General features: G+C 39.6%; 1 protein-coding gene across 3 annotated transcripts in view; it reads left to right on the top strand.

The window, feature by feature from the left end:
* The window catches only part of SNX10 (sorting nexin 10), a 73,106-nt gene that overhangs the window by 47,728 nt on the left and 7,378 nt on the right, over positions 1–18,000 (top strand). For 2 of the 3 annotated variants that reach the window (XM_029234018.1, XM_029234017.1), the window contains exons 3-5: positions 11,356–11,442; positions 15,228–15,328; positions 15,903–16,001. In XM_029234018.1, coding sequence (XP_029089851.1) covers positions 11,356–11,442; positions 15,228–15,328; positions 15,903–16,001 — 287 coding nt within the window. Of the gene's footprint in view, positions 1–11,355; positions 11,443–15,047; positions 15,067–15,227; positions 15,329–15,902; positions 16,002–18,000 lie in introns of those variants that run through there. The other variant, XM_029234019.1, reaches the window with a different exon arrangement.

Below are 18,000 nucleotides of genomic sequence, written 5' to 3' on the forward strand. Positions count from 1 at the left end.
GAGATGCAGAGGGCCAGGTTGGGAAGGGGCCCAAATGCAGAGTTACCGCTTATTCTCTCCACAAGAAGTCAGTGTGTGATAATTTCCACAGGGAAGCTCCCCTGTGCCTTTGGTGTCCAGAGTTTTTATTGGGGCTCATCCTGCCTGCATGGCCGACCTTTTTGTCTGCTCCTCCTGGGATCAGGCTAATACCTTTAGTCTCTAGTTCCTCCAGAGGTCACAGCTGATACAGCGTGGCCCTAAGCCTCCATCATATTCACATTGTTAGACTGTCCAGTGGCCAAACCCAGGCAAACAAAGATACTCTTGTCAGGCAAGACATTCCAGGGGCCTAGAGATCACCTCCCAGAAGCCAAGGGCAGAGGACAGACCTCCTTTCAGGTAAGCTGAATGCTTCACTACACACCTGTATTGGCCTGAGAGCGGAGCTGTGCTGACAGCCGGCACTATTCCAGAGGCACATTTTAAAAATTGTTCTTGGGGGGAGAAAGCTCCCCATGAAAGCAACAAAGACGTTTTTCCAATGAGAAGCCTTTTTTTTTTTTTTCTTGGCTGGTTTAATCACGGTTTTTAAAGTTCATTTCAGTTAATAAAAACTAGACACAGACTTTAACCAACTGCATAAAGAAAGCATCATATTGACCTTACAAAGTCCTTTATTATAACTAATTATATAATAATATTATAACATTAAGCAGTTTTAAACTGGAAAGTCCTTCAATTGAAAAGGAAAATACCGTTAAGTTGAAAAAGGGGTATAATGCCCAGAAATATACTTGAGTCTCTGTCAGCAAGAAATAAGCACAGCAAGACCAGATTCTGGATGTGCTGTAACATACTACTGTCCATCACATATCAATTCATTTTCTATGTGTGGCCAGAATTTCTTGGTTTCTCTCACGTTGCTCTTAGAACAAAGTCCACACTCCTCAGTGTGGTTTCCAAGGCCCTGTGTGATCCGACCCTGCTTCTTTCCCCAGGCTCGTCTCCTGCTTCTCCCTCCACCCAGTGCCCTTCTCACGCCTTATTCTGGAAACTTGATTGCTCTGTGTGCCCTGGGCCCCTGGGCTTTCACAGATGTTTTTCCCACTGCCTGGAATAATCTCTCTCCCCAGCCTTCACACCACCTTGACAGGCTGACGACTCCTTATCTTTCAGGCCTCAGCTTAGAAGTCAAGGAGAGGCTTTCCTAAAGCCTCAATTATCAAGATATTTTTATCTCAGCAGCTACCCCATCAGCACCCTGTAGTTAATGCCAGTTAGAAGTGGAGGAGGTTTTGGTTAAGCCTTTAAATATCCTAGTGGCTGGTGGTGGTTTAGTGGAAAAGAATTCAAGTCCCACCTAACTGCATATATAAGGGCTGAATGCAATATCACTGATTGTTCTAGAATCTAGACCAGGGGGGCAGTGTGTGTGTAAGCCCTTTGCACTTGGTGCCCACAGGAGACATTACTAATTAATCGTAAGGTTGACATGTGAATTGACACCCAGTTACCATCCTTGTTCAAGATGCAAATGGCCCGGGACTGACATCTTGGTTCTACCTAAGCTGGTAGTGCCAGTTTAGAAGTTTGGTAAAAAAATTTTTTTTTAAGATGGGGGGGGTAGAGTGGGGAGTCGATTGCAGTCTCTCTTGTTAAAATAGCTTTATTACCGCAATCAATCTAGAGAGAGGAGAACAGGGAGGGAGAGGCTCCCTTGTTAGCTAAACATGTTCCATTTGCACATTGGTTTGAATTCCCACGAGAGCAGTATCCGTGCTGATGGATCTTCCCCGTAAAAAGGGCTTGGCATCAGGCCATTGTAAAATTAAAATGAATTCAGATTCATTCATGCATGCAGCTTTAATTTACAATTAAAATATTATGGTTACATATTTTAATAAGAATAATTAGGTGGGCCCAACTGAATCAACTCTTCTGTTTAATGAGACAGAACCTGGAACCCTAATGAAAAGGCAGGTGGCTGTGACAGGAAACGTGTTTCAGACGGCATCTTGTGTGGAGCCAGGCGTTTTCGTTCTCTTTATATTCTAACACCCAGAATGAACAGGTTGATCTTCCTGCATCACTAAGGACCTTTGGCTTCAGCCACATTGAGCTCATCTTATGTGATATGTAAATAAGCAGTTTATGCTCTTTCATGGAGTCTGACATTCTGGCCCCTCCAAGGAACTGTGTTTGTGTCTCTGCCCAGCGCTGGCTTGGTGTAAGTGGGATAGTCCTACATATGTGATGTGACTGGAAGGGTGGGCTGAAACCTCTCTTCTCTCTCTGTGTGTGTGTGTGTGTGTGTGTGTGTGTGTGTGTGTGTATCTCCCCAGCTCTCCTGGATCATGATGGCTGAATTCTACCTTTAGAGATTCATACCTTTTGTATAAGAGTTTTTTCTCCTTCAAAATGTACATACTTTATATTGGATATAATGGCAATTAGCATTTATTGACACTTTAGTGACAGTAAATCTACAGCTCCGTGGCAGGAGATACCTTGAGTGGAGCAGAACCAGGTGGGCCCGGGACAGTTCCAGGCACCGTGAGGACCCTGCCACAGGGAGAGATGGGAAGGATGTGTTGCTGTTTTGGACATGTTGGCTCTAAGCTTAACATTTAAGTGTTCAAGATCCACTTACACTGATTGATGGTAACATTTTGGGCTTGCTCTAGGAAAGCATGGTTTTAATATTGATTTCTGATTGGAAACTGACTGAGCTGGGACCAGTGAGTAACATCAAAGGATATCCCATAAGCAACACCTCCACCTGGTGTCCTGCGATGCTGGGGACTTTGAAGGGAAGTGACAAGACAAGACCCTTTCCCAATCCCCAAAACTCAATTTGTTCTTCCTTCCTGCTTTCCTCCCTGCCTATGTGACGTGATGTAATAATAGGGAAAACTGGGTATGGGATATATGGGAATTCTCTACTGTTTTTGAACAATTTTTCTGTATATTTAAAACTGCTCTAAAACAGTTAATTTTAAAACAGATAACATTGAATTATATGTGCTCGCACATAAAGATTTCTAAAAGACTGCAATGAATAAATCAAGGTACAAAACAGTATTTACAGTGTGCTCCCATTTGCATTAAAAAGTATATATACAGTATATACACACACATATATATATACATATATGTGCCGATTATGTGTATAACAGAAGAAGTATATAAAAGTCCTAGATAGGCTGACAAGAAACTGGAAGTCCAGTAGGAGGGGGACTTCATTTTCATGGTGTTCTCATTTGTACTTGAAATGATCTCTCTCTCTTTCTTTAACCACATACATATTTTATTTTTATAATAATGAAAAAATCTTATTTTTCAAAGGTAGATAAGTATTGGGACGTCATTATGTTAACGGTGTCAGTACCTGTTGAACTCATGGTTAATGCTTTCAGATTCATGTTTCTGACTTACTTTCGCTTTCAAGTGCCACATGTGTCTCTTTTCATAGAGCAGTCCCCTTGAGATGACCTCTTCCCTTCTTCCCTTCCTCCCTTCTCTTCCTTTACTGGTTTTAACTTTTCATTATAAATTTTAAACATACACAAAGTAGAGAGACTAATGTAATGAGCCCTTATGTACCTGGGGGTTCAAGAGTTAACACGTTATTAATTCATGACCAAGCTATTGCCCCACCGCCACCCATTCCCTCCTGCTACCACACAGTGAATTATCTGAAACGAATTTTAGGCATAGTGTAATTTCATCTGTCAGTATTTTAGTATGCATTTATAACAAATGACCCTTCTTAGAAACAAACCACATTATCATACCTTAAATAATTAACATTAATTCCTTCATATCATCAAATAGTCAGTGTTCAAGTCTCCCTGATTACGTTGAAAAAAAAATTGTATATTTGGTTGTTCTAGTCATGATCCAAATAGGAACTACACATTGCATTTGGTTAATATATTGCTTAAAACCTCTCATTCTGCCCATTTTCCCCCTTGTGCAATTTATTTGTTGAAGAAACTGCGTCTTTTGACCTATAGATGATTTCACATTCTGGATTTTGCTGATCGTGTCCTTGTGGTGTAGTTTAACACAGGTTGGTAATTATTTCTTGTTGTAAAAGATGAGTTTTTTCCACTAATGTATCATGAAATACAAAGGGGTAACTCTCCTTAATTCTGGACACTGCTTGTGTAAAGAAACTCATAACATCATGAATTATTATAAGTCATGTAAAAGGCAGGCCTAGTTGAATTTCACTCACAGCTATTTATCCCGATGTAATAAAAGCTTTCTTAAAAGTCATCGTTCAAAACTGCCAGGGAACGGCATTTAAACACACTCCAAGCTATAAAGTGACAAGTAACATTCCTTGGAGGATGTCTTTTAGGTTATTTGTCATAAATATTATTAGGAAATAAAGGAAGGTTGCTTGATACATTCCTTCTGCCTTTCAAGCATGTTATTTGTAGAGAATGTAGTGTGTGTGAAAGGGGCTAAATTTTAGTTTGGAGATTGTTATGTGGGAGCCCTGGATAGAACCCTGGTGAATAAGACATTGGTTAAATGTCAGTGCCTCGCTCAGAACCAGGACTCAATGCATTTTAATTGAATGAATGAGTCTCCAGTTCAAATACATAAACATATAAAATGGGTATATACTTTGGAATAGGATAAAAACGGCCTGAGAAAGTGAGCATAAAATGAAACAAGTTTTCATTTTTATGGTAGAAGATTCTCATCAAGGATATGAAAAACTAATACTAACACCTAGAGATTCTTTGTTTGTTAGCTTTTGTCTGTACTCATCTTTTTGTAATAAGAATAAATATTTTTACAGTTAGCACACAGTTATGTTTACTGTACTATAAAAATAGTAGAAACTGTGATAGGTATGTAGTGACATATTGTGGTGTTAATTTGCATTTCCCCTAGTGGCTAATGATTTTGAACATCTTTTCACGCGCTTGTTTGCTATCTGTATGTCTTCCTTGGTGAAATGCCTTTTCATATGTTTTGCCTATTTTCTAATTGAATTCTTTGCTTTTTTTACACGTTGAGTTTTGAGAGTTCTTTATGTATTCTAGCTACAAGTCCTTTGAGGGATGAGCGATTTGCAGATATTTTCCAGCCTGTAATTTTTCTTTTCAACCTCTTCACAGGAGGTGCAGAGCAAAGATTTTTAGGTTTGGCGAGGTCTAATTTAGCTCTCTTTCCTTACGTGGATTATCATTTCGGTGTCAAGTCTAAGAACTCTCTCTAATCATAGGTCGCAAAGATTTTCTCCTATGTTTTTTTCTAAAAGTTTTATGGTTTTATGTTTCCATTTAAATCTATGGTCCATTTTGAGTTAATTTTTATGTAAGGGGCAAAGTTCAGGTCAAGGTTCATCTTTTGGCCTGGGGATGTCCAGTTGGTCCAGAGCCACTTGTTGAAAAGGCTATCTCTCCTCCATTGAATTGTTTTTACACCCTTGTCTAAAATCAGTTGGGCATACTTGCATAAGTCTATTTCTGGGTTTTCTATTCTGTTCCATTGACCTGTGCCCCTCTACCCGTACCACACTATCCTGATTACTATAACTGTATAGTAAGCCTTAACATCAGGAAGAAGGATTCCTCCCACTTTATTCTCTTTCAGAATTATTTTGACTATTCTAGGGTCTTTTCCTTTCCATGTAAATTTTAGAATAAGGTCAGCTGTGTCTTCAAAAATCTGGCTGGGATTTTTACAGGAATTGCATTAAACTTATAGATCAATTTGGGGAGCATTTATCTCTTTACTATGTTGACTCTTCCAATACATGAACACAGTATAGAATATACTTACACAGATATATACAAAGAAGTATATACTTCTTCGATTTCTTTCAATAGCATCTTATAGTTTTCAGCACACAGAACCTGTACATCCTTTGGTTTTGAATCTTCTTTATAATCAGTTGGTTAATTCTCAGACATTTCATGAGCACTTACTAATGAGTGCCAATACTGTGCTTGGTGCTAGAGATATAAAGATGAAATACAAGGCCTTTGAGAAGCTAGTGGGACAGAGTTTCAGAAGAACATGTTGTTTGAATTGATGTTTTAGCTAATAGCAAAGAAAATAATTTTTTCCCCTCCAAAATAATGCACTTTGGTGAAATTGGAAATGTAGTGAAATCGGAGATTTATTATTTATTGTTAAAGAAGCACCCAGTAGAACACATTTGAGAGCACAGGCTTTGGAGCAAGGCAGACCAGAGTTTGAAACCCAGCTCAGCCTGTTGGCCATTTGACTTTGGGCCAGTTGCTTAAGTTTAAGAAGCCTTATTTTTCTTATCTGTAAAAAGGGGGGTGATAATATTACTGACCTCTTAGGATTGTCATAAAGATTAAAGGAAAACATGTATAAAACACTTACCACAGTGCCTGGCACATGCACATGCCTTGTTCAGTATGGTTATTTTTATTGTTGATTTATTCTCATATATCAGGGCTAAGGAAAAAAAGACGAGGTAGATGGATAAATGGATAAAGGTTGAACCTGGGGTGGGAGTTGGGGAGGGAAGGGGGTACACTGAAATTGAAGAGTGATTATTACAAGACAACACAGGAATTAGACTTTCAAAGAGTGCAGTTCTCTTTCTTCAGAAGTTTGTTTTCACATGGAGAACCGTAGGGATCAGTTAGCTTAAGTTTTTAATTCTACCCTGCCTGATTTCTTCCTTCATACTAGATATAATCATTAGGCCCAAGAAGTCATTAAAGTGTTTAATAAGGTTATTAAATTGACTAACTGCTGCTACTGAAGCAATTTTCATAGGAAATCCATATGATCCTAGTTATGGAACTTGGAGCTGTCCTTTGTGGCTGACAGGCTGTCAACATTCCTTTGAAGGATGGTGGGCAGCATCATGAGGGATGCGTCTAATTAAGAGATTACAGGTGAACCTTGGCTTCCTGGGTGTGCTATTCGTAGCTGGAAGTATCGTGAAACTTCACTAATTCCTACTAATTGCAGATTGGGGAAGGGGGACCCATCTGAATTATAGAGTATTTTAAAATAAATGTACGTTTATTACTTTCAAGTGCATATTTTAACTCCAACTACACAAACAAATCGTCGTCTGGTACAAGTCTTAGGGGACTCAAGTTACTGGTGCTCTCAGAATGATTTTCAATCATTTCTATGTAAATAGGTGTTTCTGGAGTTCTTTAGGGCGCTTGAAACCAGTTGATTCTCATAGACCTTAAACATTGCTCTCGTAGCCACGTGCTGTTAATTGGCACACCCTTAGAGGAAGGGGTTTGTTAAATTAAGATAAACTTTAGACCAGCTGCTAAATAACATCATTAATTCATGGAGTCCAAGAACCCAAGTGGATGAGGTTTTTATTTCAGTTGAAGTTTGATCTCATCTTTTTTTTTTTCCTGAAGCCAGTTCATTTATTCCTGCAGACATGCATTTATTCATTAAATGATATTAATGGACTGCATTGGGTGTGCCAGGTGCTCAAGTCATGCTGGGCAGCCTGAGCTACCCTAAAGGAGCTTAGCGTCTAGTGGAGGAGGCCTGCAGGTCATTACAGTGCAGTAAGGCACGGTGAAGAGGGAGGATGCCCAAGGTCTGCCCAGAGACAGTAGGGGCTTGAAGTAGAGTCCAATTAATCAGACTGGGTGAATCTGAGGATTTCCAGAGGAATTCCAGAAGGATTTCTAGAGACTGAGTTGCTTTTTGAAATGGATTGGAGTTAGCAGAAAATAAAAGAAAGAACCAGATGATGGCGATGAAGGAAAAAGCAGAAACTGGGGTGAGGACAGCAGTGCAGGCAGAGAGAACAGCATGTTCAAAGGCATGCAGGTGTGAAATTGCATGCTGTGTATGGGGATGTAAGCTTCGCCTTTGGAGATAAGGAGAGTGAAAATCAGGAAAGGCTATATTGTGCTAACTACAGAGTTTGAACTTGATCTTGAAGGTTATGGGGCAGGTTTTGTAGGATTTTCAGCAGGAAAATGACACCATCAGATGTGTGCTTTGGAGCCATTCTTGTTTTAGTGTGGGGGATGAATTACGGGCCCAGGGATCAATTAGCAGCCCCTGCATTAATGTTGGGCAAGCAGTCCTTGGCTCAAAGCACTCACAGAGGGAATAGAGTTGTGGGTGGGTCAAAGAAGGGTGAATCTGGAGGACGTGGTCAGTGAGTCAGATAGAGAAGTCTGGGGACTCTGGGTTTCTGGCTGGGGTTGCTGGGGATGAGATGAAGAGGAGGATGTGGGAAGGGTGTGGACTCTTTGTGCTCGTGGGATTTCCCAGTGAGCTCTCTAGGCAGGAGGCTGGATACGTGGGAAAATGCCTGGACTGGGATGGAGAGAGAATCATCAACTCACGCTGAGCACTTGAAACCATATGTTTGGATGAGGTCATCCTGGAATCCTAACAGGGTGTGAAGAACAGCAGCCTGGGATGGCTCTCAGGGCAACAGCAACGTTGAAGGGAACGAGAAGGAAGAAAGTTCGCCATTTAGCACTTCAACCAAGTTAAAGATTTTCAGGATTGAAAAAGCATTTGGAGCCTTAGCACCACAGTTAATTTTGAGTGTTCATTTAAAGTGCATTGCTGTGTTCTTAGGAGATTCTTTTTCCAGCATGGCTTTAGAATATGTTTTCAACATATCTTTCCTACATAAAGATTAGTCATAATGAGTAATAATAATGGTACAATCCAAGAATTACAATCCACTAAGATGAGGAAAGTAGATTCTTTACTGTAGAATCTACAGTGTTCATTATGATGTTCATTCCTTTTACAAATATCATGAGGGGCCTGCTCCAAGCAATTTCTGTGAAATCTTTAGGTCACTCTGCCTTTCACTGAAAAATTACAGTATTAAAGTGTTTGCAACTAGGTTCTTAAATTAATAAATTTTTACTTAAAAAAAGGTATACATCTGGATTAGCTTTCCTGAATTGCTTATTGCCAAGGTCTATGGGAAGACCTCTGTGCTCTGGGTTTATAAGCATTTTCCTTTCTACGTAATAATAGTTGACTTTCATGTAGCACTTAATGAAAGTTTTCCCAGTGCTCTCACAGGTATTTTTTAATTTGATCCTCCTAACCAACAGTTGAGATGGGCCGGACAGGCATCATTCCTATTTTCCTGATGTAGAAGCGGAGGCTCAGTGAATAAGTTCATAATTTAGGAAGTAAGTGCATCAGAATTTACCCCTGGTCTTGTGACCACAATTTCAGTGCTCTTTCCATGAAAAGGGACATGTTACTCAAAGTGTAGATGTCAGTAGTTAGACAGTAGCGAACAAATACAGGGGAAAAAGTCCTGATTTTTTTGAGAACTATTTGTCATTACTACCATCTTCAATTAATAATATGTTGAGTGTTCAAGGGGTCTGTGATGCTGTGGTAATTGTGGACTTTATAATTTTAGTTCAGAAACCTTTTTTTAAATGACAGGTTTGTAGAAAATTGACAAATGCATTTCTTTGTCTTTTCATTTTTGTTTAACCTGAGTGGAGGCCCACTATTTCAGTAACAGGTGCATATCTTCTGTTAATATGGAACATTGAGCTGTTGGAAATATTTAATTTCCCCTGTGGGATATTCAAGAACTTCTGCCTCTCCAGTGGAAAAGTGGAGCTGCCAGCACCCTGTGAGGGAGTGTGGCTTACATGTGACCTGATGACTAGCAGCCTTCTCCCTTAGGCTGGCTTAACGGGGGTAGGATAACCTTGTCAACCCTTGTCAACATTCTCCCTTGCCCTGAGTGTGTTGGAGGCATTTGGAGGGTTAGATGTGGTCTACCCTGGATTCTGGTCTTCTCTCCTATTCCTGACCTATTTGTCCTTCTGTTCATTGATTCATTGGTGATTGATTCACTCCTTCTAAGAACTATGGATGTGTGAAAAGCACTCTGGGAAAATGAGTTACACACAGACACACACACACACGCACACACACGCACTAAGGGCAGGGTGCCTGGGTTCTGTTTCATGTCCACCTCTGGGCAGGATCTACTTTACCCTGACCCAATCACACTATATGTAAGAGGGCTTCTTACTAACAATTGTCTTTATAGTCCCTCTTATAATTTAGAATACGCTTTTAAGAAAAAATGGCCAAAACATTTAGAGTATTGTTATAGTGTTGTCTTGTTTTTATTGTCTGTCTTCTAAATGACTTTAAAAATACATAATGAAAAGATTTTAAAATAAGACTTTTTGGAACATTAACTCATCATCCCTGTATATATACTGAGGGCAAGCAGTGGGGCAGAAGTCTCCAATGCAAGAGCAAAGCATTACTTTAGAAGGTGAACTTGATAGGTGGCAAAAGCGATTTAAGGGAATGTGGACTATTTTTCTCCTTCTCTCTTAATCCTCTGTCCTGAAAAATTCTCATTTTATTATCTGCATAACAGAATGGAGGTGCTCTGTCCAGAAAACCTCATAATCTTTTTTCTTCTGCTCTAGAGCGCTGACGGCCTGCTTTTCAGATGTGCCAAAGCAAAGCAGTAAGGAATGCCTAAAATTTCAGCCCTGAAGTCTTTTTTCAAAACAAAAAGTTAAAATATTTAAAATGAAATTCAGTTAGCAATGAATTGTTGTGCCAAACATAACACTTTTTTTGTTGTACGTTTTCATATTTTAAAATTAAGCTGATTTAATGAAGAGCACTTTTTAAAAAAAATATTGTATTTTAAATTTTACCCCCTATTTCCTGTTCTTACTATCTTTAAAAAGGAACAAAATGATCTACTTTGTATTTTTTTTAACTTTTCTAATTCTTATCTATAACATGAGGTTGTTATGAAGATGAAATGATTTACTACATGGGAAGGTATATTTTAAAAATAGAAGAGGGTGTCAAAGGTGCTCATCTTTCTGTTACTAAGTTAGTAGTGCTTATTCTCAGGAAGTTGGGGTGCACACACAACGTCATTTTCAGCTCTCCTTGCTTGCTTTTCACATGACCTTTGTCACTCTTTCTTGTGTTCTAGCAAGTGATTTATCAGGCAGGGCCTATAGTTTTAATTCAGAGAAATGAAGAAAGTAAGAAATGACCACTTTTACAACTTGATAAAAATGTGAACCTATTTTTCATGATGCAAAATTAAAAGTCAGTTTTAGAGTATCTGTTCTTATTGTCTTCACATAACCTGTAAAACTATCCAAAAGTGCACCCAGCTCGGTTTTGCGTTATTGTAAAAATTCCATTTGTGGCAACAGCATTTTTTAGACTTCCTGTGGTGCTTGATTCATTAACTTCTTGTTTTTTAAAGGATTACAACCACATCGGTTAAAGTTTATTTCAGTTTTGTTCTTGTACAGTCATTTCTCTCAGCCCTTCTTAGCCCTACTTGCAATTCTGAAACCTATTTCTTTGCTTGTGATGCCCTTACAGGAATTTGTAAGTGTTTGGGTTCGAGATCCTAGGATTCAGAAGGAAGACTTCTGGCATTCTTATATTGACTATGAGATATGTATTCATGTAAGTATGCCGTCAGTAGTCCATAGAAATCATAGTAATTTTTAGGTAGCATACATTTGATGGGATACTATGATATACTTATAATTGAAATTTATAAAAATTTTTCTAATTCAAAGAACTGAATTTGAATGATTACAATTAGTGCTTGTCTCTTAAATGAAGTAGTACGATGGTTCCTAAAGTTCTTTATTTGAATTCCTTAGTGTACCTTTGTTAATATTTTAATGTTTATTGCCTTCATGTATGAAGATGTGAATACATCTAAAATGCAGAAAGAGTTTTTATAGCTCATTAATGGTATTTCTTTATGATCTGTTATAGCATATTTCTGGAGACTATATTGCCTGATAAATCTTAGGTTTTGAGAGGATGTAGAGTTCTCTGGAAAAGAGATGTGCAGTGTTTTATATGTAGAACAGGAAAGTAGGAAATGAATATATGGAATTATTTTGCCTTAGTCTCAATTCTGAGTAATTAAGTAAATAACTAGAAATGATTTACTTTACTTGGAAATAGTACTGTATCATAATCTCTTGAACAGTGTTGTGTGGTGTGTCGCCTCCTCTGATTATCTTGAATGAGGGTCAGCAATCTTTTTCTGGAAAAGACCAGGTAGTAAATATCTTTGGCATTGTGGGCCATACAGACTCTCAAAATTACTCAGCTCTGTTGTTGTAGGGTGAAAGTAGCCATAAACAATACATAAATGAATGAGTGTAATTGTGTTCCAATAAAAATTTATTAGTGAAGACAGGTGGCGGCTGGATTTGGCCCACAGGTGTATATAGTTTATTGGCCCTTGATCATGAAGATAGTCACTTCTTTTGCCTAATTTAGTCCAGACTTTTCTTGAGAGCATAGAAATGGGCTCAGATTTTATCTGTGACTGTATAGAACAGGTGAGATAAAATTTAGCCATCCTTTGATCTTCACATTGTTAATAGCTACATTGGTATATTGGGTAACCAGATACCACCCACAAAACTTCTCTTTTTTCTCCTTTCTTCCTTTTTTTCTTTCAAAGCTCCCCAACTTGGAAAATAAAGTAAAAATTCAGAACTGCTTTCTTTGATGGTTGTGTTGAAGCCCATTGCCAGGGTATGCCTTGTATTTTGATTTTGTTTTCGTTTTACTCATGAGGTCACACCAGATATGCATTCTGTGTGGAAAATTATAACACAAGTATGTAAGACTAAGCATTTGAAAATGAAATGAAATTCTTTAGTTGCCTTTTGACTCCCTCTAAAAAATTTGTGGGTCCTTATGACACACTTTATAAGTAGGCATGAAATTTAATTAACTTCAGGGAGTTAATGAAAGTATAGATCCTTCTCTTCTACATAAATAACATGATGTGAATTCAGAAATGTCCATCTAAAACCAGAAATAGTGGGTTCCACGCATGTTATTTGGTGGCGGCTCTGGTGTTTCTCTGAGATGCTTATAAACTGACAATGAATAAATGTTCTTGGATTGATAGATAGCAGAAGCAAGCAGCTAGATTTAGAGGAACTTGATAAATTAGTGATCTCAGTGTAGCCTGATCCTGAAGAGGCTTCTACCTATTGTTGTACGATTAGGAATGGGTGGGGAGACTGGAGAGTTCTTGTTACCCTCATTTAGATGCTGTACCCATAGAGCTTTGCAGGTAGAGAAGCTGGTGTTTAACGCACTTAAATTAACCTCAAGGGAAATGATACCAGGCAACTCCGAAGTTGTAGCATTTACTTGGAATTTTAAACTAGTGGACTGTCGAGGTGGGTAGTCCTTCATATATCCTCTCCTGAGCTTGTCCTGCAAATGAAGGACTTATAGATAGACCTTTGTCTGGTGTAAGCACCAGTCGGATCTCCAGTTATTGCATGCACAGTGATTCTGAGCAGAGAAATGAAAGGCAGTTGAACTGAACTCCACCTCTGCCTGAGGTTCAAGAGGCCCTGCAGTGGCCTGGTCCTCTCTGGGGAGAGAGCACTGAGAGGATACTCACCCAGGCCTTGTTAGGGCACGAATTCTGGAGTAAACGGCCTGCTGCCTGAGTCCCTAAGGGTCACGTTAGAGGGAGGCCCTGGTGTGCTTTGAAATCCACACACACAACATTATTATTTTTTTTTTATAAATTTATTTTACTTATTTATTTATGGCTGCGTTGGGTCTTCGTTGCTGTGTGCAGGCTTTCTCTGGTTGCGGGGAGCAGGGCCTACTCTTCGTTGCAGTGTGCAGGCTTCTCATTGCGGTGGCTTCTCTTGTTGCGGAGCACAGGCTCTAGGCACGCGGGCTTTGGTAGTTGTGGCACGCGGGCTCGGTAGTTGTGGCTCGTGGGCTCTAGAGCACAGGCTCAGTAGTTGTGGCACACGGGCTTAGTTGCTCCGCGGCATGTGGGATCTTCCCGGACCAGGGCTCGAACCCGTGTCCCCTGCACTGGCAGGCGGATTCTCAGCCGCTGCGCCACCAGGGAAGTCCCACAACGTTAGTATTGTGCCACAGACTCCATCCAGTGTGTTTGCTGCCATATCATCCATGGCAGGATTTAGGCCAATAAGTATTTTGGGGGCAAGTCTCTTAACCTCTGTGCATCCTGAGGTTCTTTGAATTTTAGGAAGTTCAGGAATACCAGGAACTGTGCCATACATTTCATGGGAACGGTTAGGAACTAATGTACACCATCCCTGACACTTTCCAAGGAAAACAGCGGCTGGGTGCTTATTAAGTGGTAGGTTGATAACAGTTTTTGAAATGATATAAATCTTGGGGGCAAAAAAATTTCCCATTTGGCAGTGTAAAGATTATAAAATAGAATTTTGAAATTAATAGGTAGAATAGAGATCTTCTTACAAAACCAACAGACAAATAAGCCAGTCTCTGGTTTTACAGAAAGGAGAAACACACATATTTACCAGCCTTGTGTTTACCCAAAGGAGAAGCATTGCTGTTTTGCTTTGGGTAGGGACTCTGAGAGTGGCTTTTTCTAAGTTTGCCTTAAGGTAGCTGGAAGGAAACCAATGTCCAGTAACTAATAATACTATTAAGAGATAACATTTGCCATGTGCATATTATCAATCCTAATAACAACAACCCTGTGAAATTGGGATGTACTATTTCATCCCCATTTTACCATTCAGGGAACTGGAGTTGAAGTGACTTGCCTTATAGCAGAGCCAGGACTGGAATTTGGGTCCTCCATGCACATACTCGTCCTGTGCACCACATGTCTCTTTTTACTTGATCACGCTTCCTTGCACATCTAAGTAGAGAAGGGAAATGCTGATCTCTTGTTTAAAAGTGATTTCAGGATTCTGGGTAATTTGTGTGATCTGTAGCGATGACCATATCAAGGACACAACAGCTTCTGCGATGTCATGTGAAGGACCAAGAGAAGGTGTTTCTAATCCCCAAAGGCTTCTCCACGGATGGATGGATGGGGCTGAATGCAGTGGATGACCCTGAGGTCTTATTGGTCATTTATTCTTCAGGATTTGTTTAATGTTTATGATTTGTCTCTGAAGGGAGTGCTAATAGGTGAGCAGGAAGCTACTTCAGGACTCAGGGAAGGGCAGGGTCATGCCTTGCCCCAGGACAACACTGCTCATTTATGTCACCCCAGCTGTCTCCATGGATGCTATATTGGTGGGTTATGTGCACTATTTGAGTCTTGCATAAATGCAAATGTATTTTTGATTTTTAAAATCCTACTTTAGATGAATATTGGGGGGCATATAGGGAGTTATAGATATAAGAAAAGCATTTTTTCCTCAAGTGAGGCTTATATTTTTTGTTTCTTTAAACAGACCAACAGCATGTGTTTTACAATGAAAACATCCTGTGTACGAAGAAGATATAGAGAATTTGTGTGGCTGAGGCAGAGACTCCAAAGTAATGCATTACTGGTGTAAGTGATTTAAAGAGTATATTGAGGAGACCTTATTGTTATATTCAATGTTTTAAAATTTGACATGCCACTATATATAAAATAAACAACAGTGGTTTACTGTATAGCACAGGGAACTATGTTCAATATCTTGTAATAACCTATAATGGAAAACCATCTGAAAAACAATGGAAAACACCTGAAACTAACACAGTATTGTAAATCAACTATACTTCAATTAAAAAATTGACATGTATTAAGATATATAAAATATGAAGGATTTCTTAGGCTTTCTTCTTGATTGCAATATATAGCTTTAGTTAGTTTTTTTTTGACTACTGCATCTGAATTCAAAATTTATCACTTGAATTATACCGACTTGTATGAGTATTGACCATGGAAGGCCTCAAAAATGTTTTTTTTTGTTTAAGTTAATTGATTTTCTCACACCCTTATTATATCATGTAACCATATAACATGTATATAATAGTTGTGTGATAATTATCATGCACCATTTGCTTTCATCTTGAGGGATTTCTGTAACGAAACCACCTTAATTGGATGATTAAGAGCATTTTTTTTTCTTTCTCCTAAGACAACTGCCAGAACTTCCATCTAAAAACCTATTTTTCAACATGAACAATCGCCAGCATGTAGATCAACGCCGTCAGGGTTTGGAAGATTTCCTCCGAAAGTAAGTGTGCAGAAACGTTTGCAGCCAGACGGGAGATATGAGCACAGTGCTTTGCAAGAGTTGAGTGTCCCGCGATCAAGTCGGGGACAACGTTTCTGTTTCTAAAATGCTGGTGATCTGCTCTGGTGGGACTCTCAGTAGTTCATTTCCTATATTAGAGCACCATCTTGTGGCTCACATCACACAGTGCATATCCGGGACCAAACTTTCCAGAAAGAAAACAATAAACTAATTGAATCAGATAATAAATATATACTCCCTTAAGCTATAAAACAGAGCCAAATTGCTTGGGAGTTTAGCTGACAAGAGTAAAATTTGCCAGGAAACAAATGTGCCTTATTAAAAAGGCACTTCTTAGAAATTCTCTTTATTTACAACATTTAGGATCAACAGACCGAAATCAGCTGTACGATGGGCTGCTAATACCCTTCTGAGCTCCTCTAAATGAATAGCTTAATGATACTCTTTGGAGAGAATGTTTATAAGGGAGTATTAATTGGTGTTTGAATAGTCTCAGTGGGTTATTAACTCTGGGGTACTTGGTGATGGTTGGTACTGCAGTGAAAGTGACTTGAATTCACACTGCTATAATTCCCCTTTTTTTCCACTCTGGAATGCTGGAATACCTACCTATCCCACGGGACAACACAGTGGTTTGCACACAGACCCTATGGCCAGACTGCCTGAATTCAAATCCTGCTTCTCCTACTTATTAGCTGGGGACTTGGGCAAGTCTTTTACCTCCTCTGTGCCTGTGTTTGCCCATCTATAAAATGGGGTAATAATAGTATCTACTTCATAAGGTTGTCGAGAGGATTCAATCAGTTAACGAATGTAAAGCACTCACAACAGACTGACATATAATGTGTGGTATCCAAGTATCGGCCATTATTTTAATGCACTTAAATGAAATAGCTTTGAGCTAAGTTTTCTATTTTGCTATTTTGTAGATAAGGAAATAGAATGAGTCCTATGACCACTAGTTAGTGGCGGGGCCCAGTCTCCTGAACTGTCTTTTTCTACTAGCTTCAGGATCTGAAGCCGTCTCCTTTTGAGTTTCCTACACAGTAACTTTGAGCTAGCCTGAAATAATATACTGCCCTCTCCCCATATGGCTCACTCATCAAGGGTTTGGGTATTAAGTATCCACATGAATATTAACATTTATTTCTATTAGATTGATATCATGCTTTTCCTTTGAGGGGGTCATGGAGACATACAGAAACATCCAAGATTATAAATTGAGGGAGGGTCGGAAGAGAAAAAGAAGGCAGAGGAATAAAAATGACAAGAGACCAGAAGAATTGATTAACCGAGCCAAGTTCTCAGAAAACCTCACACTGGTGTTCTTTGGGGTATCATAGGCATGACAAAGACCCAGTCAAATTTCTTCTGCCCTTTCCCTTTGGGGATAGCTCCAATTTTAATTGTCTGTATGGGACCCAGGTGGCTAATGGCCTCTCCCTTAAGACGTGGTCCCCGCAGCCAAGTTTGCAGAGTGGCTTGTCGCTCCAGATGCTGCTCAGGGAAGCTGCAGACTGGCCATCGCCAGTGAGACCTGGACAGAGCTAGTCAAATCCTGCAGTCCCCAGAAGCGTTGGGGAGCTACATGTTTTTGGTAGAGAAATCTCCTTATTTGAGATCAAAGGCCAGTCCGTGTCTCTATATTTATGTTGCTGGTTAAGTGCAGGGCATGTGTTTTTCGACCAGGAATCACTTCATTGTTTTAAACATGACCTTTCCTTGCACAACTGGTCAACCAGATTCATGCCAGAGTGAGAGTCACTGGGCTGCAGAGGGGCTGTGCTTAGTTACTCTAGGTTGTTTGGGCGTGCCGTGTCGTTTGGCAGTTTGCTGGTGGAATCTGATGCAGAGGTCATAATGGAAAGTGTCGTGGGTCAGGGGCTTGAGGAACTGGGTTCCAGGTCTCCTGTGAATCTTGGCTCCTGAGTGTTTTCTGACTCTTCGACCTTGGAAAAGTCACCTCATTCCTGTGAGC

This window comes from Monodon monoceros, unplaced genomic scaffold (genome assembly GCF_005190385.1).
Source record: "Monodon monoceros isolate NGI ecotype Baffin Bay Population unplaced genomic scaffold, NGI_Narwhal_1 Super_Scaffold_2, whole genome shotgun sequence".
Lineage (NCBI taxonomy): Eukaryota > Metazoa > Chordata > Mammalia > Artiodactyla > Monodontidae > Monodon > Monodon monoceros.